General features: G+C 39.2%; 1 protein-coding gene across 2 annotated transcripts in view; it reads left to right on the top strand.

The window, feature by feature from the left end:
- Positions 1–27,678, top strand: part of LOC126184229 (calcium-independent protein kinase C) — a 221,155-nt gene that overhangs the window by 77,685 nt on the left and 115,792 nt on the right. For both annotated transcript variants that reach the window (XM_049926602.1, XM_049926609.1), the window contains exons 4-7: positions 7,313–7,344; positions 7,493–7,575; positions 13,730–13,868; positions 26,439–26,572. In XM_049926602.1, coding sequence (XP_049782559.1) covers positions 7,313–7,344; positions 7,493–7,575; positions 13,730–13,868; positions 26,439–26,572 — 388 coding nt within the window. The remainder of the gene's footprint in view (positions 1–7,312; positions 7,345–7,492; positions 7,576–13,729; positions 13,869–26,438; positions 26,573–27,678) is intronic.

Below are 27,678 nucleotides of genomic sequence, written 5' to 3'. Positions count from 1 at the left end.
CTTGTATCATGTCAATAATAGGTAAAAATCATTGAGGTCCTCGATACCTTGAATGGATGAACTGTCTATATGGATAATTAAGTTTTTATGGCACCCTCAGAGTGAGAATCTTACACCTGGCCAATTTTTATATTTTTAGATAGCACAAAAAGCGAGTTTTGTTGTCTACGTAGTAAGTATTATTAGAACTGTCTTAATGATATGTCTACTCACCATGCAGGGCAGGGCAGTGAGGGGGGGCAGGGCGGGGGGGGGGGGGGGGGGGGGGGGAGGAAAAAAAGGGGAAAAAAACAGACAAAACTTGGTGACCCTGTTAGTTTGTAGAAGCTGATGCTTCCATGTTTGATAAAAGAAAAAAAATCAATTGAGGGAGATGGGATTTATGAAAATTCAGTAGCTAGGTGAAATGGAAATCAACAATCATGCTGCTGATTATAAAATTCCCTCTAGTTTTGTCTAAATGATCAATGACACAGTCATTCTTCCTCCTTGATCCTTGTAAAACTTCACAGAACTCTACAGTTTATCCTCCCTACTTCAGGTGTCATCAGTACTTTTAGTGTCTCATTTCCTAAGTTCCTCGGTATCACTTAATGTAATTCGATTACATTCCATCACCCATGTTTTACTTCTGTTGATACACATCTTGTAACCTCATTTCAAGACAGTATCTATTCTGTTTAACTACTCTTACAAGGCCTGTACTGAATCTAACAGAATTACAATGTCATCAGCAAACTACACAGTTTTTATTTCTTCTGCATGAACTTTAACTCTTTCTGCAAAGTTTTCTCCAACTACTGCTTCCCTTTCATGTCTTTTAAGTGTTATATCTGCACTCTGGTTTCTGTACAAGCTGTATATAACCTTCCACTTGCTGCATTTTATGTCTTTTTGACCATTACTGATGTACCAATGCTGACCGGTTTGTTAATAGCCCAGAGGTGCAAGAAATTATCACTTTGACCTTGCAGAACATTGCTTTATTTGCATCCTCCGAGGGAATAAGGTGGTACACAAGAATTAGTGAAAACAGATTGGATAAATACACAATCTTACATAGATAAATGTATTTCCAAGAAGAACATTACTTTTACTCGGCATAACTACAAGAGAGTAATAACTGACTAGAAAATAAAAACAGAACTATTATTTCTCAAAACAATATGTATGCTCCATAATGGCTGTGAAATATTCAATGCTAATTCCAGCACCCCTGGTGGCTGGCATGGAAGCTATGATATAAACAAAACCATGCTCACGCACAACACATGCGGCACTTTGCTGCACTACAGAAAGTGAACTTTGTGGCTACAACAGCACCCTTGGTGAACGCGAAGCACCATCCAGGTAATGCGCAGGGAAGTGCACATGCCAACCCTATCTCATCGTGCAGGTTGGTGGTGGTACTTTGATAATAGAAGGGGGTTCTGCAACAGCTGGAGGCAGTTCTGCAACAAAGGTAAATGGTGTCAGTGCTAGAGCAGGAAGTTGCGGTCATGGGCAGTTGTAAGCAGGATCCTCATGCAGAACATAACCTTGTTTCACTCTTATCAGTTGACACTGTAGATGATTTTCCATTTAGCAGTATCATTGCAACATCTTGTATGGGCCAGCGTACGGCTGTTGTAGAGCAAGTCTAATGCCATCTGCACAGAGCCTGACGTGAGTGCAGGACACTAAATCCTGAAGAACGTAGGTAGCAGGAAAGCTGTGTCTTGAAACTTGGAGAGGGCAAAGTGGAATGACATGTTTCCTGAGCTTAACTATAATGTCATTATGATCCTGACCAAGTGTCTGTGGTGGTGGTGGTGGTGGTGCTTCGCCAAATTCTCCAGGAAGTTATAGTGCGTTGCTGAACACTAGTTCCGCGGGTGAAGTGTCTAAGTCAGATATGTACGCTGTCCGGAGACCCAGTAAAATCATTGGTAACACAATAGTCCAGTCTGATCCATGGCATATGATCGCTGCCTTGAGTGTGCAACACCAGCACTCAATTAAACCACTACTGGCCCTATGGTAACTAGTAGTCTGGTGGTACACTGTGTCGCAGAACTTGGCTAATTGAGAGAATAGTTCAGCCTTGAACTGGTGGCTGTGATCTGTCGTCGCATGTAATGGGCAACCAAAGTGACAAATCCAGCTTGACGTAAACACAGAATCTACTGTTATGCTGAGAGAAGAGATTATACGACCCTCTAGTAGTCATTGGTCATCTTCACTACACCTTACGTCTAAGAAAAGCAGCATGTGGCTCCCACGTGGTGATTACTGTGCTCTCAATGCCCGGACTGTACCAGATTGATATACCTCGTCTCTACTGCACTATTACAACTACAATGGTTTTTACTGTTTTGGACTGTGCTAAGGCTTATATACAGATACCAGTTGCAGAGGAAGACATTCCACAAACAGCACCTGTCACCACTTTTGGTTTATTTGAAAGCAAATACATGACATTCAGCTTGAGTAATGCTGCACAACATTTTATTGACCCAGTACTGCAAGGACTGTCATGCTCTTTTGTGTATCTATATTATGTTTTAATTTTTTCTTCAACTGCATAACAACGCAAACAACATCTGTTACAAGTTTTAGAGCAGCCCAAAAAATATGGGGTAGTGTCAAATACAGCCAAATGTGTGTTTTGCAGTCGCAGAATCTCATCAAAAGGCTCATTTCCCTTACCAGAAAAAGTGGAAGCCATACTGCAGAGCTCATGAGCTACGTCGGTTTCTTGATATGTTCATTTTCTACCATCAGTATCTGCCACACTCTGCTTAAGTACGAGAACCACTTATTGCACCATTGGTTGGTCCAAAAGTCAAGGGATCTTCACCAATTCAGTGGATTGATGATATGATTCAGCCTTTGAAGTGGCAAAACACAACATAGCAGACACAGTGCTCCTTGCTCACCCTTGCATTAGTAGTGGATGCAAGCCAGACAGTGACCAGAGCCACACTGCTACATTTAAATGAAGGTGCTCGGCAACTTTCGGCATTTGACTCACACAAGCCTTTGGCAGCTCAATGTTTGTTGAGTGCATACAATCGTGATATCCTCACGATATATGGCACAGTAAAATATTTTTGACCTGAGCTGGAAGAGAGAGAATTCACTATTTTCACTGATCATGAGCCATTGATGTATGCATTTGGGCAGAATAACAACTACTGTTCATTGTGTCAGTGCAACCAACTAGTGTTTATTGCAGAGTTCATTACTGACATCAGACACATAGCCAGAGTCAACAATGTCGTAGCAGATTGCCTGTCCCGTGCTTCTGCTGTTACAAACAACTAAAGCGTAATAGACTTCACAGAGGCACAAAAAACAGCTCAAGAACTTTTCAACTGTCTCACTGATCCAGCGGCAACAATTAAGCTAAAGTTAGAAGATGTACCAGGTTCTGACATTATGCTTTATTGCCGTCTCTCCGTGGGAAAACCAAGACCATTCTTGCCAGCAGGGTTTCATGAACTAGCTTTTGACAAATTACACAATTTAAGTCATCATGGTGTCAGTACAACAGTTTGCCTCATCTCACACCGATTGCTGAAATTCGTGCAGCTGCTTCTCTTTTCACCAAAGCGGGATCTTTAATCTTCGCGTAGGTATTAGCTATCTTTCCCACCATTATAGATGCTTCTAGAGCTTTGCATTTGTCCTCTAGCTATTCCTCCTTAGTCATTTTTCACTTTCTGTCAATCTCATTTTTTAGACAGCTGTATCCTCTTTCATCTGCTTCATTTGCTGCATTTATGTATTTTCTCCTTTTGTCAATTAAATTCAGTATTTCCTGTATTATCAAAGGATTTCTACTAGGCCTTGCCTTTTTGTCCATTTGATCCTCTGCCACCTTCACTGTTCCATCTCTCAAAGCTACTCATTTGTATTCTTTTGTATTCCCTTCCACTGTTTCAGTCAAATGCTGTCTAAAGTTCTCTCTGAAACTCTCAACACTGATTTGTTCATCTTATCCAGATCCCATCTCCTCAATTTCCAACCTTTTTTTTTGCAATTTCTTAAGTTTTAACTTAATTATCATTCCGTCATTTGTGGTCAATGTTTACATCTGCCCCTGGAAATGCCTAATAGTTTAAAATCTAGTTTTGAAGTCTTTGCCACACCATTACATAATTCATGTGAAACCTTCCAGTGACCAAGGTCTATTCCTGATTCTTAAGTCAAGTGTTAGCGATGACCAAATTATGCTCTTTACAAAATTCTACTGATGGCTTCCTCATTCATCATATTCCCCAGCTTATATTCTTCTACCATTTTTCTTCTCTTCTTTTTCCCACTATTTAATTCCAGTCTCCCATCACAATAAAATGTTCCTCTCCCGTAATTGTCTGAATAATTGGTTTTATCTCATCATACATTCTTTCAATCTCTTCATCTTCAGAGGAAGTAGGTATATAAACTACTACTACTATGATGGGTGTTGGTTTCGCCCTAGGCTGGCTACAATAAGGTCTTCATGGTAGCTTATCCACTCTTCCTTTTTCTTATTCATTATTAGACCTAGTCCTGCATTACCCCTATTTGATTTTATACTTATAACCCAGTACTCACATGACCAGAAGTCCTCGTCTTCCTGCCACTGCACTTGTTAATTTCCCCCTATATCGAACTTCAAACTATCAATTTCCCTTTTTAAATTGTCTAACCTCCCTGTTCAATTAATGGATCTAACATTCCAGGCCATGATCCATAGAATGCCAATCTCTCTTTTCTTATGATAGTAACCTCCTGAGTAGTCTCCACCCAGAGGTCTGAATGGGAGACTATTTTACCTCATAATAATTTAGAGATGATGCCATTGATATTTAACCATACTCAAGAGCTGCATGCCCTTGGAGAAAATCACAACTGTAGTTTCCCCTTGCTTTCAGCTAGTTTCCCATTGCTTTCAGCCATTCATAGTACCAGTATATCGAGGCTATGTTGGCTAATGTTACAAGGCCAGATCAGTTAATTATCCAGACTGTAACATCTGAAACTACTGAAAAAGCTACTAGCATTAGAAATATTATGTTCAGTACTATGGCAATATCATTGTTAAAGTTAAGCATTTCATTATTATCATTACTACATTCCAAGTTAGTGCTCTGAGATCACTGCACACAAATGTATGACGTCTGACAAAATCATCAGTTTGGTTACGTTTGTAATTTGTAAATAAATAAACATGTGTGCATCATCTTTAAATCCACTTTGTGTTGCATTGCAATAGGAATTTTTTTCTGATACACAAGTCATATTTCTTGGTGTGTTCTTAGTTGTTCTGATTATTACATTTAAAACAAAGAAATTTGACATGGTATGTGGGGAAAAAATCCAGTTTCCATTTAACATGAATTGGTTTTAAATACGGGGTAAATACACTACTGTCCATTAAAATTGCTACACCAAGAAGAAATGCAGATGATAAATGGGTATTCATTGGACAAATATATTATACTAGAACTGACATGTGATTACATTTTCACGCAATTTAGGTGCATAGATCCTGAGAAATCAGTACCCAGAACAACCACCTCTGGCCGTAACAATGTCCTTGATATGTCTGGGCATTGAGTCAGACAGAGCTTGGATGATGTGTACAGGTACAGCTGCCCATGCAATTCAACACGATACCACAGTTCATCAAGAGTAGTGACTGACGTATTGTGACGAGCCAGTTGCTCGGCCACCATTGACCAGACATTTTCAATTGGTGAGAGATCTGGAGAATGTGCTGGCCAGGGCAGCAGTCAAACATTTTCTGTATCCAGAATGGCCCGTACAGGACCTGCAACATGCAGTCGTGCAATATCCTGCTGAAATGTAGGGTTTCATAGGGATCGAATGAAGGATAGAGCCACGGGTCGTAACACATCTGAAATGTAACATCCACTGTTCAAAGTGCCATCAATGCGAACAAGAGGTGACCGAGACGTGTAACCAATGGCACCCCATACCATCACGCCAGGTGATATGCCAGTATGGCGATGATGAATACATGCATCCAATGTGCGTTCACCGCGATGTCGCCAAACATGGATGCGACCATCATGATGCTGTAAACAGAACCTCGATTCATTCGAAAAAATGACGTTTTGCCATTCATGCACCCAGGTTCATCATTGAGTACACCATTGCAGGCACTCCTGTCTGTGATGCAGTGTCAAGGGTACCCGCAGCGATGGTCTCCGAACTGATAGTCCATGCCGCTGCAAATGTCGTCAAACTGTTCGTGAAGATGGTTGTTGTCTTGGAAACGTCTCCACCTGTTGACTCAGGGATCGAGATGTGGCTGCATGATCCATTACAGCCATCCAGATAAGATGCCTGTCATCTTGACTACTAGTGACACAAGGCCATTGGAATCCAGCCTGGCGTTCCATATTACCCTCCTGAACCCACCGACTGCTAACAGTCATTGGATCTTGACAAACGCGAGCATCAATGTCGCGATACGATAAGCCGCAATCAAAGTCAGAAACGTGATGGTATGCATTTCTCCTCCTTACACAAGGCATCACAACAACATTTCACCAGGCAACGCCAGTCAACTGCTGTTTGTATATGAGAAATCGGTTGGAAACTTTCCCCATGTCAGCACGTTGTAGGTGTCACCACTGGCGCCAACCTTGTGTGAAAGCTCTGAAAAGCTAATCATTTGCATATCACAGCATCTTCATCCTGTTGGTTACATTTCACATCTGTAGCATGTCATCCTCATGGTGTAGCAATTTTAATGGCCAGTAGTGTATATCATCGGTGAAAGTTTGCATTTGAAAACAGGTATGGGATGAAAATGATTAGTGATACAAAATAAATGTTGAATTATAATTTCAGGTTGCTCCAATACAGTATGGAGGACAAAATGATTTTGACCTTTACAAAATGAGTTGATTCAAAATTAGTCAAATTTGAAAAATCTAAACATATTGTTAGTGTACTTTACAGAAGAAGGATACAGTGATTTCTACTGCCTGGCATTGTATAACTTGACTTATTCTACGTCCCTCAAGGATCTCATTCATGACAGGATTTATGAAACCTGATGTATGAATGAATGATAAAAACAACTGATAGATGTCTGTTGAGATAGTAAAATGAGACGTGATATGCAGAAGGAAGAAATGGAAATGTGTAAACTGGGAGATAAATTCAAAGATTAATGACATGCACCTTGAAAGGAAAAAAATAATTTTTCAGCCCACAAAACTATAACAAGGAGCAAAGCTTAAATTGTATTTCAGAATATAAAATTTTTGGTCATTATCTTCCAAGTAATTTATTGTACTTATTGTTACAGGGGCATAGGAAAGCAAGGCTATCAGTGTCAAGGTAAATATGGTACACACTTTTTTAATTACAACACAACTTCCATTATTATTATTATTATTATTATTATTATTATTATTATTATTGTTTTTATCATTATTATTAAAAATACGTAATTTAGCATCTGACATGTATTTCATTTTATTTTCAGTGTGCACCTGTGTTGTACACAAACGTTGTCATAAGTCAGTTGTCACAAAGTGTCCTGGTATGCGAGATCCCAATCGCTATGAGGTAAGTACAATGTATTTGCAAGTGTATGTTTGATTAGAGAAGTCATGTCATGAACTTAATGCTCATTAAATCACAAATCATGGGGTTGTACTTCAATCCTCTGTTAAACCTAGGATTTATTGGGCATTTACTATGACTTTCTTTGTTTGTCCAACAATTTTTCTGGCACTAACCATGACTTTCAACTTTGTCACTATCAAGTGTATGTGAAAAATCTCAAGTTGAATCATGCTTTAGATTCCTTATTAAGCTATAGGTCCCTAAGTAACTGGCATGGTAAGCTATCTTTTTGGCTTTGTAAAGGAAGGAACATATCATCTTCAGCAGGATCATTATTGCTAAACAACTGTTTGAGAGCCAGTAGTGCTTTATATTTCCACTAAATAGCAAGAGCCATGGAGCATGCAGTTAAACTAAATTTCCTTGTAAATAAGATAAACATTAACCTGGATTTGAACACCACTATGCTTCACCACATGTGATCTTATTGTCTAATACTGTCTAACTGATGCTTTCCCATTGATAATTCAATGTCTATCTGATAATTCTTCAACTCAAATGCTTTATGATAGACATTTTAGTAAGTTGATTAGCTTAGGCTGGCTCTCAGTCCATCGTAACTCTTTCTGGAGTGCCAGCTGCATGCTGGGCTGCCTGTATATGCAGAGGCTTGTCAGTTGTAGCTGACAGCACACTGGCGATACTGTACAGGGATCCATTAAACAATACCTGTATTAGTTAATTGTGGCAGGAAAGTTCTGGTTGAATGTAAATACACTTTCAGTGAATGGTCTTCTTTGAGCATTCACTGAAAAGTAGGAGTGCTGAGTCATCAACAGGCACACACGAAAAGATAGAAAACTTGCTACCTTTTGGAGTACATCTTTTCTTACATTGAAGTACAGATACGTGCACAAAACACACACACACACACACACACACACACACACACACACACACACACACACCCCCCTACCTATGCCTTTCCTGTTAGCTGGGTATAGGTGCACAGTACCTGGCATTCTGCATCCAGCTAGCACCACGTCAGGGCACAGGTGCATGTGTGTCTATCAATGGCTCAACTTTTCTGCTTTTCGGTGCCTATTAATGACTCAACTCTTCTGCTGTTCAGTGAGTGGTCTTCTATGCTCCTATCATATGTGTGTTAACTAAATTTTTCTATTATTATCTGTTTCCTGTCATCTTTATAGACAGTGGCAAGGTTATAATTTAATTGATAAACACTTCCCTGAAACCAATAAATGCTTTCTCAATCCCATAAAAATATACTACACATTTGTTGCTGAATAAAATAAGATAGATAACTAAAATTTATCAATGTGAAACTAAATTCTAATGCTTTATTTCAACATAAAATGTTTATTCTGGTTATTTCAGTACCATCATCAGTAAATTCTACACTTCAAGAGACACTGAAATGTATTTTTTGAATATATACACAAGCTCTTATACATATATGTCATTAGTGTAAACTTTACTGATCACTAACAAAAAAGTAATGATAAAGTATATTGAATATAGTAATATAATTGTTGTGAAAGTGCCTGTTACTTGTCTTAATGTTTTACAGTTACTTTCTGACAAATTTATATGAGATTAATAGTACTTGAGTTATTTTGAATATTATGTGATGAGAGAACTTATACACTACTGGACATTAAAATTGCTACACCAAGAAGAAATACAGATGATAAACGGGTATTCATTGGACACAAATGTTATACTAGAACTTACACGTGATTACATTTTCACACAGTTTGGGTGCATAGATACTAAGAAATCAGTACCCAGAACAACCACCTCTGGCCGTAATAACGGCCTTGATATGCCTGGGCATTGAGTCAAACAAAGCTTGGATGGCGTGTACAGGTACAGCTACCCATGCAGCTTCAACACGATACCACAGTTCATCAAAAGTAGTCACTGGCATATTGTGATGAGCCAGTTGCTTGGCCACTATTGACCAGACGTTTTCAATTGGTGAGAGATCTGGAGAATGTGCTGGCCAGGGCAGCAGTCAAACATTTTCTGTATCCAGAATGGCCTATACAGGACTTGCAACATGCAGTCGTGCATTATCCTACTGAAATGTAGGGTTTCATAGAGGTCGAATTAAGGGTAGAGCCACGGGTTGTAACACATCTGAAATGTAATGTCCACTGTTCAAAATGCTGTCAATGTGAACAGGAGGTGACCGAGACGTGTAACCAATGGCACCCCATACCATCATGCCGGGTGATATGCCAGTATGGCGATGACGAATACATGGTCCAATGTGCGTTCACCTCGATTTCGCCAAACATGGATGCGACCGTAATGATGCTGTAAACAGAACCTCGATTCATCCGAAAAAATGATGTTTTGCCATTTGTGCACCCAGGTTCGTTGTCGAGTACACCATCGCAGGTGCTCCTGTCTGTGATGCAGCGTCAAGAGTAACCGCAGCCATAGTCTCTGAGCTGATTGTCCATGCTGCTGCAAACATCGTCGAATTGTTCGTGCAGATGGTTGTTGTCTTGCAAACATCTCCATCTGTTGACTCAGGGATCAAAACGTGACTGCACGATCCGTCTTCGTGGTGTAGCAATTTTAATGGCCAGTAGTGTATATAAACGTAGGTGGTGGAGCAGATAAGTATGTAAACTATCACACAATATGAGAGGGACTAAGTGCAACATATGCTTTGTAGCCATTATTCTCATTTAAGAAAACAAGGAACTTAATTTCCATAAAAATAGCCACTGAAAAAAAGCATTCATAACTAGTCACTGAAACAAGCAGCTATTAGTTATGTACAACCATATACAACTATTGACAATAAGACAATGGGAATTTCAGGTAGGAATATCATCACTCTAGGGAAAGGCAGATAGCTACTTATTGTAAAGAAGACACGTTTAGTTGCAGACAGGCACAATTAAAAGACACTAACATAAAGCTTTCGCCCACAGCCTTCATCAACAAAAGAGAAACACACGCCATTCATACCCACAAGCAAGCACACCTCATGCACACATGTTTGCCAACTCTAGTGTCTCCCGCTCCATGCTAGAGTTGGCAGACATGTGTGCATGCGGTGTGCTTGCTTGTGGGTATGAATGGTGAGTGTTACTCTTTTGCCGATGAAGGCTGTGGCCGAAAGCTTTATGTAAGTGTCTTTTGACTGTGCCTGTTCGCAACTTAATGTGTCTTCATTATGGTAAATAGCTATCTATCTTTCCCTACAGTATTGTCACTATCAATAAGAAATGAATAAAGGCTTAACAGCACAGAGTAGTTGTGCAACATAAAAATAACACACAAGTTCAGTACTAGTGCAAGGATACAATCATGTGACAGAACTATATATGACAATAATCTCCTTTCCATGGTCCTTAGCTGGTTTATGGTCAACTGCCCTCCAGCCACCATAAGCAAGAAAATTGTCTTTCAGTTTTGCTCTAACTGTAAGGACAAAGAGACATTTATAAAGACATATAATGGCAAGTAGTTACAGAGAATCAATAGTATTAAGTTTCTGAGTCTTCACTTAGGACACAAACTAAACAGGGAATGTTTTACACTATGAAGAGGACAAAATTTACTGCTTTATTATGTAGAATACTTTTTCATGTTGGTGACCACAGTCACAAATGTAGTGTATTATCTGTGATAGCAATGCAATTGGCTGCAGAAGACAACATCAGACACAATAATGGCATCTACCATGAATTAAAAAAAAAAAAAACTGACGTAACTGAAAAGCAGGTGTTAAGTGCACTGATACCAAAACTATCCATTCATTTCCCACAGAGCTTAATAATGAACAATCAACAAATACAGTTCAAAAATGGATTTACGTGGTTTCTGTTGTCTCACTCTCTCTACTTTGAAGATAAGTTTTCAAATTTGAACCTACAAAATAAATTATTATCAAAAGCAGTTCCACATTAACCCATCTGTCCCAAGTTCCAATATAAGTATTATACATGAAATTATTTTCACATAGTCATTGCATAGTTTGTTTTTATATGCGTTTTGAAGCAAGGTGTACCAGTGCTGTGTTGGGTGTATACATATGGATTGTCTTGTTAAGCATTATATCACTGTGTGCTGTACAAGTAAATATTTATAATGGTTGCATCCGTGGTGGAATCACCAGTGTGTGAATCTGTAGAAATGGTATTATAATATATAAATAAAAAGATCCTATCTGCACTCAAAATAATATGAAATGAGCACACACAAAATGTCTCACAACCAAAATAATGAATTGAACAATAGCATATCACATGTAATCAATAACATTTCATGAAAACATTAAAATTGGCCCTAAAGTCAGTAACACAAATACAGAGTGCAACAAATAAAAGTGGCCCTGAGAACAGAGTTCCAGGTATGAAAAACACACTAGAGGAAAGGAAATACAGTACCAACCTGACTACAGTAGATGTTGAAAGTGACCACCATTCATGTCTTCAGACTTTTGGACCCTGGTAAGTAAGTTGTTGAAGACAGATCAAAGCTGGACTGCTGAAATTGCTGCAATATCATCAGAAATGTTCTGCTGCAGATCTTGAAGACTATGAGGTTTTTAGCAGTACACATTAGACTTGAGGGCTCTTCACACAAAATAATCACACACTGACAGATCAGGTGACCTGGGTGGCCATCTGGGGTTGCGTCCAGACTGACTGCTGCTAACAACACTGACAGATGTGAAGATCATGTAAATGTGTTCCAAGGTTCGTTTGGCTGTATGGGCAGTTGCTCCATCCTGTTGAAAGTAACTCTAGGACTTTTCCTCCTCTGTTAATGTGCCCCGTCATATCCACTCATCATGGCCACTATTATTTGCCCCACCCTGTATAATAGTCAGAGCAAAAACAGAAACGAAAAATAAATGCAAAAGCATAATAGCTAAAACGCAATACATATAAACAGATGAACAGTGCAGTGACAAGCAGAATTGTTAAAAACACTGTAACAAATGCTACTGATAACTAATAAGCAGAATTTTTCAAGTGAATATACAGCAAATATCAGAAAACAACCCACAAACAGGAATTAACATCAACATGAATACTCTGTAGATAAATAAATTTGTATGCTACAAAAGGAATTAGCAAATACCAAGTACATCAATTTTCACACACACACACACACACACACACACACACACACACACACACACACACAGCACACAGAAACAAGATTTTCATGTTGCTCTTATGTATGTATCAGTCCCATCACCTAATTTCAAATACAGAGTTCTTCTACTACATAATAGCTTCAACATCTGTACCACCCAACTTCCAACTACACAGCAACAAAACAGAGGACTCTAATAAGCCCTAGAGAACATCTGATGTAACTGAGCATTTGGCTGTGTAGCATAACTGTATATAAACCACCACACTGCAAATAATAATGCATGGAATGCACACTATCACCCTGACATATCCAATACTTTAGCTGCTTTGGAATTCATCTGTCATCCCATTGTTGAAAAGTGGTCTTGTCATATGCAGTTTTTGCTGTCTTTTCCATACAGAGTTATAAGAAATGGTTCTCACAGAAGAAAATCTATATAACAAGGTTTAGGAGCTGCTGCCTTCATCAATATTTATACCACAAGTAAAAAATTTGAGCTTCAGAGTGACTCTGTTTTGGATAAATTAAAGCTGTCGTCAACCTAATGGTTGGTTTGAATTGCACAGTACTTTACTAGGCATGGTCCAATTGGAGGTTGTACACTCTCGCCTTTCTCCGGCCTTTTAACAGCCTTGCCCAGCCCATTTATAGTGGGAGCTACATTTTAATATGGGTTCTGAACCACTGTGCAATTTTTCACATCAATTCATTCTCAGAAGTGAAATAACTGATAACAACCAACTGGAAGTCCAACACTGGATCTCCAGATTTGTAATGAGATACTAGCTGACCTGTCAAAAAGAAAAAAAGAAAGAAAGAAAGAAAGTGTTTATTTTGTAACATCATCATCATCATCATCATCATTACGGGTTAATACAGCTTTCATTACCCTATAAAATGTGTAGTATATTTCCTTCTCCCTTTTTCTGCTCTCAAATAAGTAAACAAATACCGGCAATTGTTTTTCAGTGTAGTGTACGAATATCATATTTTCTTGCAGACAACAGGAACGCAAGGACAGCGCTTCAGTGTGAACATCCCTCACAGATTTATGGTACACAACTACAAGCGATTCACGTTCTGTGATCATTGTGGTTCCCTCCTCTATGGCCTTATTCGGCAAGGCTTGCAGTGTGAAGGTAAACATCATGTTTTTATACATCTTATATAATTTTACAAGATAATGAAGTATCTATAGGGAATAAATGCAAGTACAAGCATATGTTTTTTGACCCAAATCTTTTATATAAATATTTAGATGAAATAAGAATATCTGAATGTTAAATATGTGTGGTCATTTGGGAGGTAATTTAAAGTCAGTACATGCATGATGTTTCATGAAGATCTGCGTGGTTGTATACCGTCTCTAAACTTTTTGTAATCGAGAGAGATGTGTGGAATGGGAACAGCAAACTCCAACCATCCCATTAATCGCTTTTGTAAGAAGTATTGCAATGGGAGGAAGCCCCACTGCACTCACTCAGTTCAGTCACTGTATCTATGCTTTATTAAGCATACTGGGCATCTACACTTACTCTGCACAGAAAGCATTTGTTTTGAAGATTTATTGGTAGATAACACCTTTGATGGAGTCAGAACTATTCAGTTACTCATTCTTGCTGAAACAACCAGAAAATATGAATTTGTCATTTTAAAATAATGGAGATCAAACCTCAAGAAAAAATGTACAGATTATATGAAGAATACTTAGGTCTCAGAAAATATAGAACAGAGATATGAAAATAAGGTAGTGGCAGGTGATCAGACAATTCAAGTCTTCTACTTTGCTTTTAGAACCAAACAAGATGAACAAGGGAGAGGAGTATAGTGTAAACTATCAGAAATCAAAATTATCAGTGAAAACAATCAGTTTTTGAAAATATAAAATAATAGGACAGATCAAAAATCTACTCACCAAGTGGCAGCAGGAGAACACCCATACAAAGGTACTGAAATGTCCAAGCTTTCAGATCCAGTAGCTCCTTCTTCTGGGAAAAGAGGAAGAAAGAGGGGTGAAGGAAAAGGACTGGAAGGCTTTAGGAAATGGCGAGAGTTCAGAAAAGTCACCCAGAACCCCAGGTCAGGGAGACTTACTGGATAGGATGAGAAGGTCCCATCTGGTAAGTCCTCCTGACCTGTAGTTCTGGGTGACTTTTCCAAACTTCCCCATTTCCTAACCTCACCAGTCCTTTTCCCCTTCGACCCTTCCACCAGAAGAAGGAGCCACTAGCTCCATGGCTCAAAAAGCTACATATTTGAGTACTTTTATACACGTGTTCTCCTTCTGCCACTTAGTGAGTAGATTTTTTATCCAATTACATTAGATATCTTAATTAAAAATAAGGAGATATTGCAAAATGATGGTGATATTGGTTTTAGAAGATTCAGCTGCATGGTTATCAACACCCTTGCAGGATTTGAATGCTATATGCAGTGAGATGAACTAGGTCTTTCTTACTGTGAAATCTTTTGAGGACAGACACTCATGGGCACATTCTAGAGACTCAGAAAACTGTCTGGCAATGACAACACAACAGCAATTGCTTACCAGTATATTAAATGGCAAGTAAAAATTACCCATTAGAATGTGCATATTTGCATATGTGTATGTGCCATTTTCCAACACTTTAATAAAACCTTATACAATACTTAATAAAATTAAAATTTGCTTAAAAAATCTAAAGCTTTTTCCCATTTACATGATGTTGACTGAACTGTAAAAAAATAGGGGAAGTGCCAACTACTACATGAAGAAGTGAAAGTTGGTTAACAGTTCTGTACATGAATGTTAAAATTATTTAACTTAAATTAGGCTGTTCCAACACTGCCCCAGGGGCACAGGGCTGGAGAACACCAGTCAGCTTGCTCATGGGCAGGCATAGCTAGTGTAGGCCACCCACCAAGTATCCCTATTGCACAGGTTCTTCAAATACACAAACAACTTATCCACCACTGTCCACAGGTGTAAGGCCGGGGTAGTGTGGTTGTGTATGCTGCAGCCCAGCTACCTGACTTCCCGCACCTCAGCTGTTTGCCCACCACTGTCCACTGGTGGACACTCAAGCTGGAACAGTGTGATTTAAATAAACACTCGATACACAGTCAGAACTGTAAATTTATGATTCAGATAATCATTGGTGGTTCAATAACTGGCTAAATACGATGAACCAGCTACTTTGAGACACATTAAAAAACCGCCATCTTCTGTGCTGGGTGGGAGGGCTTGTATGTCCAGCAAAATTGAGAGCTTTGCTGGCAGTAGCATAGCTACTGGGGGCTGGGTGTGAGACTAACACTGCCATCTCATAAAATGGAATTGTTGCGGGTACCACACATCGGACTCTGAAGGATACGACTATGGGGCAGTGAACAGGCAAGGAAATAGGCTAATGAGAAGGAAAATGGATATTATTATAACCAGATGGAATGTGAGACCTGGCAAATTGCAAAAAATTAGAGACTAAATGGATAAATATAGAGTGAAAGTAGCAGCACTACAAGAACTACTACAGAAAGGACAGGGAGTGAATGCATCAGGGAAACATAAACTGATGTATAGTGTGGGTTATAGAGGTCATTATGCAACTGCAGCCTTCCTTACACATATTAGAATCAAAGAAACCTTCAGCTGCTGATGGGCATTGATATATATCAACAGGGACAGGTGAAAGTGTGTGCCCCAGCTGGGACTCGAATCTGGGATCTCCTGCTTACATGGCAGATGCTCTATCCATCTGAGCCACCAAGGGCACAGAGGATAGTGCGACTGCAGGAACTATCTCATGCATGCCTCCCGCAAGACCCACATTCTCACCTTGTATGTCCACACACTACATTCCTAGTGTCCCACACTAACACACTCATTACTGGTGGAAGACATTCTTACCAAGTCCCATAAGAGTTTGGGAAATATGTGTGCATCTGCACAGAAGGAGAAGGTCATGGCCAGTATTGCCAGAACTGTATACTTATATGGATATGGTGTCTGATCTTTTGGACATGTCCGAAAGAACAGACACCATGTTCCTTGAGACTTTCCCGATGGAAGTGTTGTATATATGGTTCTCGGGCGAGACATCCGATGTCATAGTGAAAACTCCACAATATTTCATCAGCGCAACTGCCCGACATCTTCAGGTGTGATGAACACACTGCTAAGGCATGACTAGAGCCCCCTATTTATGCCATTCTTAGGCAGGAAGTGCGCATGCATGGAAGGCGCCGAATTTGATGGCCAATAGCGATGATATCAATCGATAGCTGTAAGGACAGCAACGCCACCTACAAGAAGAAGAACCAAAGACTTTGGCGCATGCACGGAGGCTGCCACTGCTGCTCTGCGCTGCCATCGGCTGCCCCAGCAACCTCTGTCAGAAGCCGCAAGCCAAAATGCGCATTCGCGTAAGGCACGTGACTATCCTCCAATTGTCAACGTAATATTTATGTTGCTGGCAAATCCTCATCCGACATATGAGCAATAGTACTCCTCTCTGCTCGATGCGACTTCAATATGGCTACTGCTGGATCCCAAGCTGTACTGAGGTGAAAGCCCGTGTCTCTGCTTACAAGATTTGTCGAGCTACACTGCTTCCTTAATAACACTGTCGCAGTACAAATTCGTCAACGCGAGAATTTTGGTGTGTTGATAATTCATAGAATGGCCTGTACTGAGACAATGCTCAGCCACTGCAGACATCTCTGGTTGCTTCAGATGAATATAGCGTCGGTGTTCAGTACATCTCTCTTCTACAGTGCGACAAGTTTGTCCAATGTACGACATGCCACAGCTACAAGGAATCTCGTAAACACCAGGTCTTCTTAGGCCAAAGCTGTCCTTAGATGAGCCCAAGAGAGCTCTGAGTTTTGCCGGAGGATGAAAGACACATTTAACTTTATTCCTCTTCAATAATCTTCCTATTTTTGAAGAGACACCGCCGATGTATGGCAAGATGACCATTCCCCTTTGTTCTTCGCCTTCTTCCAGTTCCTCTTGTTGGGTAACCCGCTTCGGGTGTAAGGCACAGCAAATCTCCCATTCGGAATATCCATTTTGTTGGAAAGTGGTATGCAGATGGAGTAGCTCATTGGATAAGCTGTCTGAGTGTGATATGGCTCGTGCTCTGTGAACCAACATCTTAAGTACACCACTTCGTTGCGAAGGATGGTGACAACTGGTGGCCTGTAAGTATAAGTCTGTGTGTGTTGGTTTACGGTACACTGCGTGACCTAATGTGCCATCTTCTTTTCTCCATACCAACATGTTCAGGAATGGAAGTTCGCTGTTTTTCTCCATCTGCATAGTGTACTTGATGTTGGGATGAAGCGAGTTAAGATGCTCAAGAAATACATTCAGCAATGCAGTGCCGTGAGGCCAAATAACGAAGGTGTCATCCGCATATCGCCAAAAACATGTAGGTTTCAAATCCGATGACTAGAGTGCTCTCTCCTCGAAGTCTTCCAGAAAAAGATTAGCCACAATGGGTGACAAGGGACTACCCATTGCGACGCCATCAGTCTGTTCAAAGTATTGTCCATCGAATAAAAAGAACGTTGAGGTGAGCACAAAAAAGAGTAGGGTAAAAGTGAAACACAGTACAGAAAGTCTCCAAATTATAGAAAAGCAGGAAGAATAGAAGAATAAATTAGATGAGATTCTTGAGACAAGAAAGAACACAGGAATGGAAAGGGATGTGGACATTAAATAGGAGATACTGAAATCAACCACAGGAGAAGTACAGGGGAGGGTAGACGACAAAAGTACAGACAAATGGTTTAACAAGAAGTGCTCACTGGTAATCCATGTGAGAAATGTTGCAACACAAATAATGCCACAAAGGAAAACAAGACTAGCATTGGAAGGCTACAGAGAAGATAGGAAAAGAACAAATATATATATATATATATATATATTGGTGTCTTGTATGTATGGATGGATATGTGTGTGTGTGTGCGAGTGTATACCTGTCCTTTTTTCCCCCTAAGGTAAGTCTTTCCGCTTCCGGGATTGGAATGACTCCATACCCTCTCCCTTAAAACCCATATCCTTTTGTCTTTCCTTCTCCTTCCCTCTTTCCTGACGAGGCAACCGTTGGTTGCGAAAGCTAGATTTTGTGTGTATGTTTGTGTTTGTTTGTGTGTCTATCGACCTGCCAGCGCTTTTGTTTGGTAAGTCTCATAATCTTTCTTTATATATATATATATATATATATATATATATATATATATATATATATATATATATATTTAAAAAGAAAGATGATGAGACTTACCCAACAAAAGCGCTGGCAGGTCGATAGACACACAAATAAACACAAACATACACACAAAACTCTAGCTTTCGCAACCAATGGTTGCCTCGTCAGGAAAGAGGGAAGGAGAAGGAAAGACAAAAGGATTGGGCCCTAAGGGAGAGGGCAAGGAGCCACTCCAATCCCGGGAGCGGAAAGACCCACCTCAGGGGGAAAAAAGGACAGGTCCACACTCGCGCACACACACACACACATCCATCCACACATACACAGACACAAGCAGACATTTGTAAAGGCAAAGAGTTGAAACTCTTTGCCTTTACAAATGTCTGCTTGTGTCTGTGTATGTGTGGATGGATGTGTGTGTGTGTGTGCGCGAGTGTGGACCTGTCCTTTTTTCCCCCTGAGGTGGGTCTTTCCGCTCCCGGGATTGGAGTGGCTCCTTGCCCTCTCCCTTAGGGCCCAATCCTTTTGTCTTTCCTTCTCCTTCCCTCTTTCCTGACGAGGCAACCATTGGTTGCGAAAGCTAGAGTTTTGTGTGTATGTTTGTGTTTATTTGTGTGTCTATCGACCTGCCAGCGCTTTTGTTGGGTAAGTCTCATCATCTTTCTTTTTAAATATATTTTCCCACGTGGAATGTTTCCCTATTATATATATATATATATATATATATATATATATATATATATATATATATATATATATATATATATATATATATAAAAAGGCAGTATGAAAGGAGAAAGATAGAGCAGTTGGATGAAATGAGAGCCAATAAAGAAATAAAAGGATATTTTACAGATTTACCCAAATGAAAGGGTGGTGGAACAGAGAGGAAACGTTGAATGAGAAAGAGGAGGAATCAGATCTGCAATTGGAAGTAGAATTAGAAGCAGAAGAGCAGGAAGACAAACAACCAGACTTAGCAGTAGTGAAGAATGCAATTAAAAACTTAAATAATTATAAAGCAGTAGGAGAACACAGCTTAGAGGTTGAATTATTAAAATTTGAGGAAAAGAAGATGGGAATTACTGTTAATGAATTTATAAAGGAAATATGGATAAACAAAGAAGTGCCTAAGGGTTGGAGCACAGGAATAATAATAAATCAGAGTAAATCAGTTACTAGGTATTATTGCCTTAGATTAAATGTATAAGGTATTTTGTGAGGTTTTAGCCTCTTGGCTAGAATGCCAGGTGGAAAAGATACTGGGAGGTTATCAAGCTGGAATTGGGAGGAATAGATGCACACTGGACTAGATATTTTATTGATACAAGTGCTAGACAAAGTTTATAAATATGACAAGCAACTACATTGATTTTAAGCAATTATCTACAACTACATCTATACTCTGCAAACCACTGTGAGGAGCATGGCAGGGAAGTATGTCCCATTGTAACAGTTATTATGGTTTCTTCCTGTTCAATTTACATATGGAGCATGGGAAGAATGATTGTTTGAATGTCTCTGTGCATGCACCAATTATTCTAATCTTATCCTCACAATCCCTGTGTAAGTGACACATATGAGGTTGTAGTATATCCCTAAAGTAATCATTTAAAGCCGATTCTTGAAACTTTGTTTATAGACTTTCTTGGGATAGTCAGTGTCTGTCTTCAAGACTCTGTCATTTCAATTCCTTCAAGTATCTCTGTGATACTCTTCCATGGTTTAAACAAACCTGCGACTATTCATGCTGCCCTTCTCTGTATATGTTCAATACCCCTGGTCAGTCCTGTTTGGTACTGGTCCCACATACTAGAGCAATATTGTAGGATGGGTTTCTCAAGTGATTTGTACACAATCTCTTTAGTGGACTGATTGCACTTCCCCAGTATTCTACCAATAAACCAAAGTCCACCACCTGCTTTACCCATGGTTGAACCTATGTGATCATTCTATTTCATATCTCTACAAAGTGTTACACCCGGGTATTTGTAGGAGTTGGCTGATTCCAGCAGTGAGTCATCAGTATTATAGTCATAGGATACTACATTTTTTTCATTTTGTGAAGTACACAATTTTACATTTCTGAACATTTAGAGCAAGTTGCCAGTCTCCGCACCATGTTGAAATCTTATCAAGATCTGACTGAATATTTATGTAGCTTCTCTCAGATAGTACTTCATTATAGATAACTGCATCATCTGCAAAAAGCCTGATTTTACTGTTAACATTGTCTGCCTGGTCATTAACATACAACATGAACAGCAAGGGTCTCAACACCAAAGTTCGTTTTACACCTGACGATGACTCTCCATCCGAGGTAACATGCTGTATCCTGCCTACCAAAAAGTCCTCAATCCAGTCATAAATTTTGCTTGACACCCCATTGATTGTTCTTTTGACAATAAGTGTAGGTGCAGTACTGAGCCAAATGCTTTTCAGAATCTACTTGGTTGCCTTGATCCAAAGCTTCCAGTGTGAGAAATGTCAGATTTGGGTTCCACATGATCGATATTTTTGAAAGCCATGCTGGAGGACATTGAGAAAGTCATTCTGTTTAAGATACCTTATTGTGTTTGAGCTCAGAATATGTTCTAAGATTCTAGTACACATTGACATCAAGGATATTGGACGGTAGTTTTGTGGATCACTTCTACTACCCTTCTTGTAGACATGTGTGACCTGTGCCTTTTTCCAAGAACTGGGTACAGTTTTTTGTTTGAGGGCTCTATGACAGATTACAGTGAGAAGAGGGACTAACACAGCTGCAAATTCAGTATAGAATCTGACAGGGATTCCATTGGGGCCTGGAGCTTCTTTTGATTTTAATAATTTCAGCTGTTTCTCAACACCAGTGACACTAATACTTCTTTATTCATATTTTCAGTGGTACAAGAATTAAATTGGAGCAATTATCCTGGATTTTCCTTTGTAAAGGAACATTTGAAAATGGAGTTCAGAATTTCAGCTTTTGCTTTGCTACCTTCAATTTCAACTCCTCTCCCATTTCTGCCATGCCTTTTGGTATTGTCCTTCAAACCAGTTACTCATAACTCTCCTCCTCAACCATGAGTTAGTAGCAGGACATAGTATTCTATTACATTTGCTGCAAGCATCCCTGCCTGCTGTGTTAGATTTCTCATTTGCCTGGTTTCCCCAGCAGAATGATATTTCCTTCCTTTGCCATTGTAGTACAGGAAAGGTATCTTGTATGTTTTAGTTCACTTTGATTGCTGACTTTGTTTCCTGATGGTCTGTAGGCCAATTAGAAAATCAGAACAGATAAGAAATTTATTCTGTCAATTGTAGATTGTATCTCAACTGCTCTAGCACTTGTAAGACTATGTAGAGTTCTCCATCAAAGACTGTAAATTAATCTGGAAGTTGAATCCTAAAGACAATGTCAAGGGAAAATACTGAGCAGCCAACAGTGTGGCCCTGCCCAGACCCATCAGTGTAAATAACAACTAAATGTTGGCACGCATCTAAAAATATGGGGAAGGAAGTCCAAGGTTTTCAGAAAGAATGGTTGATCTAAATGATTAACGGAGAATCTCATATAGAGATGTGAAACAAATACTAACAGAGGGATAGAAAGAATGGTTGCGCAGCTCCAATACAGTACAGACGCAGTTGAGCTGCAGCCAAACAGTGGCTCTGTAAAACAACAGAGAGGATCTGCCAGCTTCCCAGGCTCTGCCATTAGGGAACTTTAAGATGTTTACATTCTTTGGAGCTCTTGTCTTGGGAGGTCTCAGGTGTAGCAACAAGGTGAGATTCTCATAAAAGATCTCCTGACTGCAGACACTACACTCTTTATGGCTATTGCAAAAAGTATAAAACTGGACATACTTGGTTGAGGGACACCATTCTCCAGGGTAAATAGGTCTGAGACTGCATTGCCAACCTTGAATCAAAAATACTGTCCTGAAAGAGAGGGTCCCATTGCAATGGAAAGACAACCCCTGAAGCCCCATTCATACAGCTGTCAGACAGTAGTGTCACAGGCATTTTCAATATGAAAAAAATGTTTCTGTCAAGCGCTGCCTACACAAGAAGGTCTCTTGCCTGACTGCTGCCACATGCATTAGATTGTTGAGTGTTGAGTGGTACCTACAACAAACACACTGAAAGAAAATGAGAAGATTTTTGTTTTCTAAGTCCGTACTAAGTGGTTGTTCATCATCATTCCAATGTTTTCCCTGTGCAACTGTTAATGCTACAATGTAATAACTTTTTGGGGTCATGTGATGCTTCATGGGTTTCTTACTTCCTGTCACGCCTTTTGGTATTGTCCTTCAGACCAGTTTTGTTAAAAAGCATGAGGAACAACTTCTTCAACTCAGTATTCAAATGTTCAACATCTCGTTATGTACCTTTCCTGGTTGTGGTGGTTTTTGCAAGCCATAGATGACATGTGCTCTAATTCCTCCATACAAAAGATACAGCTGTGCTCTGTGTTGGAATGTGGGATCATGATTGGCATTAGATATAATTTGTTCGAAGTATTTTCTCATTATTTGTCCAACGGTCTCTAATGTAGCAATTAGAGCACCGGTGTCCTGCGTGGTCACTGTGATGCATGCATTGCCTGTCTCTATGATCCTTCTAATCAATTCCTATATCTTTGCTGATAGTGTGGAATGGGTAATAGATGTAAGAATTCCTCTCATGGCTGCTTTTTGTGCTTTCTGATAATACACAGAGACTTTACCCAAACAGTGCAAAAGGTTGCAAGAATGTCAGCAGATGGATTATGATGGAACTTTTGTAGTGCTATGCCATGTCCCTGATGCCTAATAGCACTACTTGTTCCCCATGGGGTGACCATCTTCAGATTTCACACCAGACTTCAGGACAGACACAACAGCAATTATGTGGATACTAGTGACATTTTCTACCATATTGATGACGGGCTGGTGTTCAAATCAGCCAGGTTGCTTTAAAATGTACAGATGGCATTGCATAACATCCACTATGGTGTACTGGTGACAGGTGCTAGTTTGAACATGGCAGGTGACCCAAATGGGAAAATGGTCACTCGAGAGCAAGACCTCTACCACTTCCCAAAGGACCATATCAGCAAATATAGGAGAGCAAAGCAACAGGTCAATGGCTGTGAATGATATTTTTGCAGATTGAAGTGTGTCACTTTCACTGTACTAAAGAGGCAGACATTGTTTTGCAAGAACAACCTACCCACTGCTTGACCCCTAGGACAAGAGTATGTTGAGCTCTATTCCACATCATGTACATTGAAATCTCAAAGAGGAGAAAAGGGAGGGGCTGTACATGGATGAGGGGATGAGGTCCTCAATGACTTCATTATCCACAAGTCTGTGGGGTAGGAGATATAGGGAGCAGACAATTATTCTTCAAGTTTTATAAACCTGACCAGCTGCTGCTTGATGCTGGGCTGTAAGGGTAACAAGTACAGAATGGCATGTGTTGTGGGTGAATACTACTGCTCCACCCTTAGTCCCTCACCATCTGTATCATTCTTCCTGTGGATGTTGTTGTCTTTAAAGAAAGAGTTGCCAAGGTTTAGGGCCTATCTTGTGTTAAAAGATTTACTTCTTTCACATGTTTTCTTAACAATGAAAATAATCAATTTTTGAAAATATAATTTAATTGGATAGATAAAAAAATCAAGTTTTGATGATGTGATGTAACTGAATAGATAAAACCTTTTTTTAATGTGTGTATTCTCCTGCCGCCACTTGGTGAGTAGATTTTTTATCCATCCAGTTACAAGTTTTCTTAACCCATTAACATTCCACTGCAGTATAGGCATCAATAATCAGAAGGAGTTTTCTTTCACCCTATCTCTCTTTTTGGTGACACATATGGGACAGTGAGTGGAGAAGTAGAATGACTTCATGCTTCATCATTGTAAATTTCCAGTTTCCAATTCCTGCTCTGAACAAAATGATGATCTGAGCAATTTACTCAGAGTTCAGGCACTGAAGACAATGATGCTACTTTGTGGGCAACTTTCCTGTAGTTACTACATGTTGCCTTGCCATTACACCCCACTGTGGTGTGACAATGTATTTGACATCAATAGCACCATATCGAGTTACATACATGAGTCACATCTCCAACACAATGAATCTTGCATTAATATGCTCTGAAAAGATAGACCAATTGAATTTTGGGATGAAACTGGCAGTCTTCTGCTGCTTAGTGTTTTCTCTCCTCACATGTTAAGGTTTAATGTCCCATGCTGACAAAGTGATTTGAGGCAGAGCCCAATAACACAAATGTAGGAAATGAAACTGACCATCTTACCATTCACCTAAATCAATTTAAGGAGAGCAATTAACACCAAAGCTTGGATGGCTGGTTGGGAATTTGAAAATAAATATGGAGTGAAGGAACATTTGAAATAGTGTTCTGACAAAGTTTGATACTCACACCTGTTTTTCACCTACGTGGATCATTTACCAAATACATTGGAGAACTAATCAAAAATTGGTATGTTTGTGAATGATAAAACTGTACTCGTAAGGAGCCCAAAGACATCCATACCCAACACAGCTAGGAGAATAGTGGAACGGGTTTGCATCTGGTTCACAACAAACAAGCCTAAATTTTACAGAAATCCATATTATATGATACCAAACAAATAACAACAGATTACAGATACCAGAAATAGATATCAACAGGCACACCATAAAGGAAACTCAGTTTGTAAAATTTCAATGCATGCAGATGTGCAAGAAAATGAGGTGATACATGCATGTTATTAAGTCCACCAGAAAGCCTAGTTGTGTCTGCTTTGCAGTTAGAATCCTCTCTCATTGTGTTACTCTCCAGATGAAATTACTAACACACTTTCATTCAGTGCTGTCCTATAGCATATTCTTCTGTGACAATACAGCTGAAGTAACAAAAGTGCACAGTATGAATTTTATGTAAAGCTCAAAGGCAAACATCTTCCTCCCTAGCAACCTTCAAATTATTACACTCATGTGCTAACACATTTATTCCCTAGTGGTACATGTGGTCAACCATAAGAGTGAATGAGGATGAGCTGTGAAAGTGACGAACACAATGCTAGAAGTAAAAGTAATTCCCAAGCCTGTGTAGGATTCAGAAATGAGTGCCATATTCTGCTGCAAAATTCTTTAACAAATTTCCAGCAGATGTGGGCATAAAAGTAAAATAGTACCTTATTAGATTTGCCTATTCTTTAAAAAAATATTTGGACTGAAGGATGTAAATTCTGGTTAAAGTGAATGTTCACATTAAACAGACTTCAAAATTACAGGAAACATAAACAGCTGTCTGTTTAGTACACAGTAGATTTAAATAAATGCTTGTCTACCACTTAATTCCTCTAATATATGATGAATGGTGAGTGGTCACCTTTGCTCTTACCATTATATGAATCACAAACTTCAAATTTAAAAATCTTGCCTATGAAATGGCATTGGTATAATTAATCAGATTTATTTCTGTCTGTGTTTGTGTACGGTACTATAGTTTTAACACACACCTTTCTCTTTCTAGTATGCAACATGAACATTCATAAAAGGTGTCAAAAGAATGTTGCGAACAACTGTGGCATCGACACAAAACAAATGGCAGAAATTTTGGCTGCCATGGGCATCACTACTGACAAGCTGACACCTCCAAGGCCAAAGGTAGACATTTTGAGGATGTAACTGTTTAAAAATATTTACTTCTGTTATATTATTTTATAACACAGTGTGTTATTTATCTGCGTTTTGCATATGTGTGTGTGTTCTCAAATATGCATAAGTGAGCTTATGGGGATTGACTCAAGTCAGGAACTGAGACTATGAAATCTTTGCATAAGGTATAAATAGATCACTACTTGCAATGAAAACAATGAAAAAGAAATATGAGAGCACTTATGCATAACTATTCACCCAGCTCTTAATCCTTTCTCATAATCTATTGGTAACATTTTAGTTATGAAATGATTCCCATTTATTTCTAAACGTAGAGGTATTGGTGAATAACATTTGTATTCCAATTCTTTCATAGAAATATACTCATCATTCTGTTATGGTGAACTGAGAAATAATGCCTCAAAGCTGTTTAAGTGAAAGCTCTTAAGGCTTTTTAAATAAAACAAATGTTATTAACATTCTACATTTTTGTTCTTCATGTCTACATATTTATTTCTCAACATAGTCATCCTGGTGATGAACACATTTTTCCCAACAAGAGACCAGTTTGTTGATATGTCATGTTTGACTTTGTTGATGGAGCCACATCTTCACCTTTGCTTGCACCAATTCATCACTACCAACACGACGCCCTTGAAGGTGTTTTTTAAGTTTTATAAACAGCTGAAAATTTGATGGGACCAAGTCAGGACTGTATGGAGGATGAACTGATGACAGTGAATCCAAGCCATCAGATTGCTGCAAATGTTGCAGGACTCATTCTGGCATTGTCAAGCTGAAGGAGAGGGTGCTCCACGCATGGAGGAACTATGCGAATTTAAGCTTGATTACAGCATGCTGTTTCTCATGCACCAACATACTTACATTATGCACTGCCATGTTGACAGCTGCAATTAAGAATCCTCTAGCAGCAGAGGCCTGCAAATGTGTAGACATGAAGACTAAAGATATAGAACGTTAATAAAATTTGTTTTATTTAAAAAGCTTTAACCCTTTTCACATAAAAAAAATCCAGAGGCATTACTTTTCAGCATGCCCTTGTACAAGTGGCAAAGGATACAATATGGCTCAAAGTAGCATTTTAGTAACATTTT

This window comes from Schistocerca cancellata, chromosome 1 (assembly GCF_023864275.1).
Source record: "Schistocerca cancellata isolate TAMUIC-IGC-003103 chromosome 1, iqSchCanc2.1, whole genome shotgun sequence".
Taxonomy (NCBI): domain Eukaryota; kingdom Metazoa; phylum Arthropoda; class Insecta; order Orthoptera; family Acrididae; genus Schistocerca; species Schistocerca cancellata.
The sequence above is the reverse complement of the archived record's forward strand: the minus strand, read 5'-3'. Positions and strand labels throughout refer to the sequence as shown.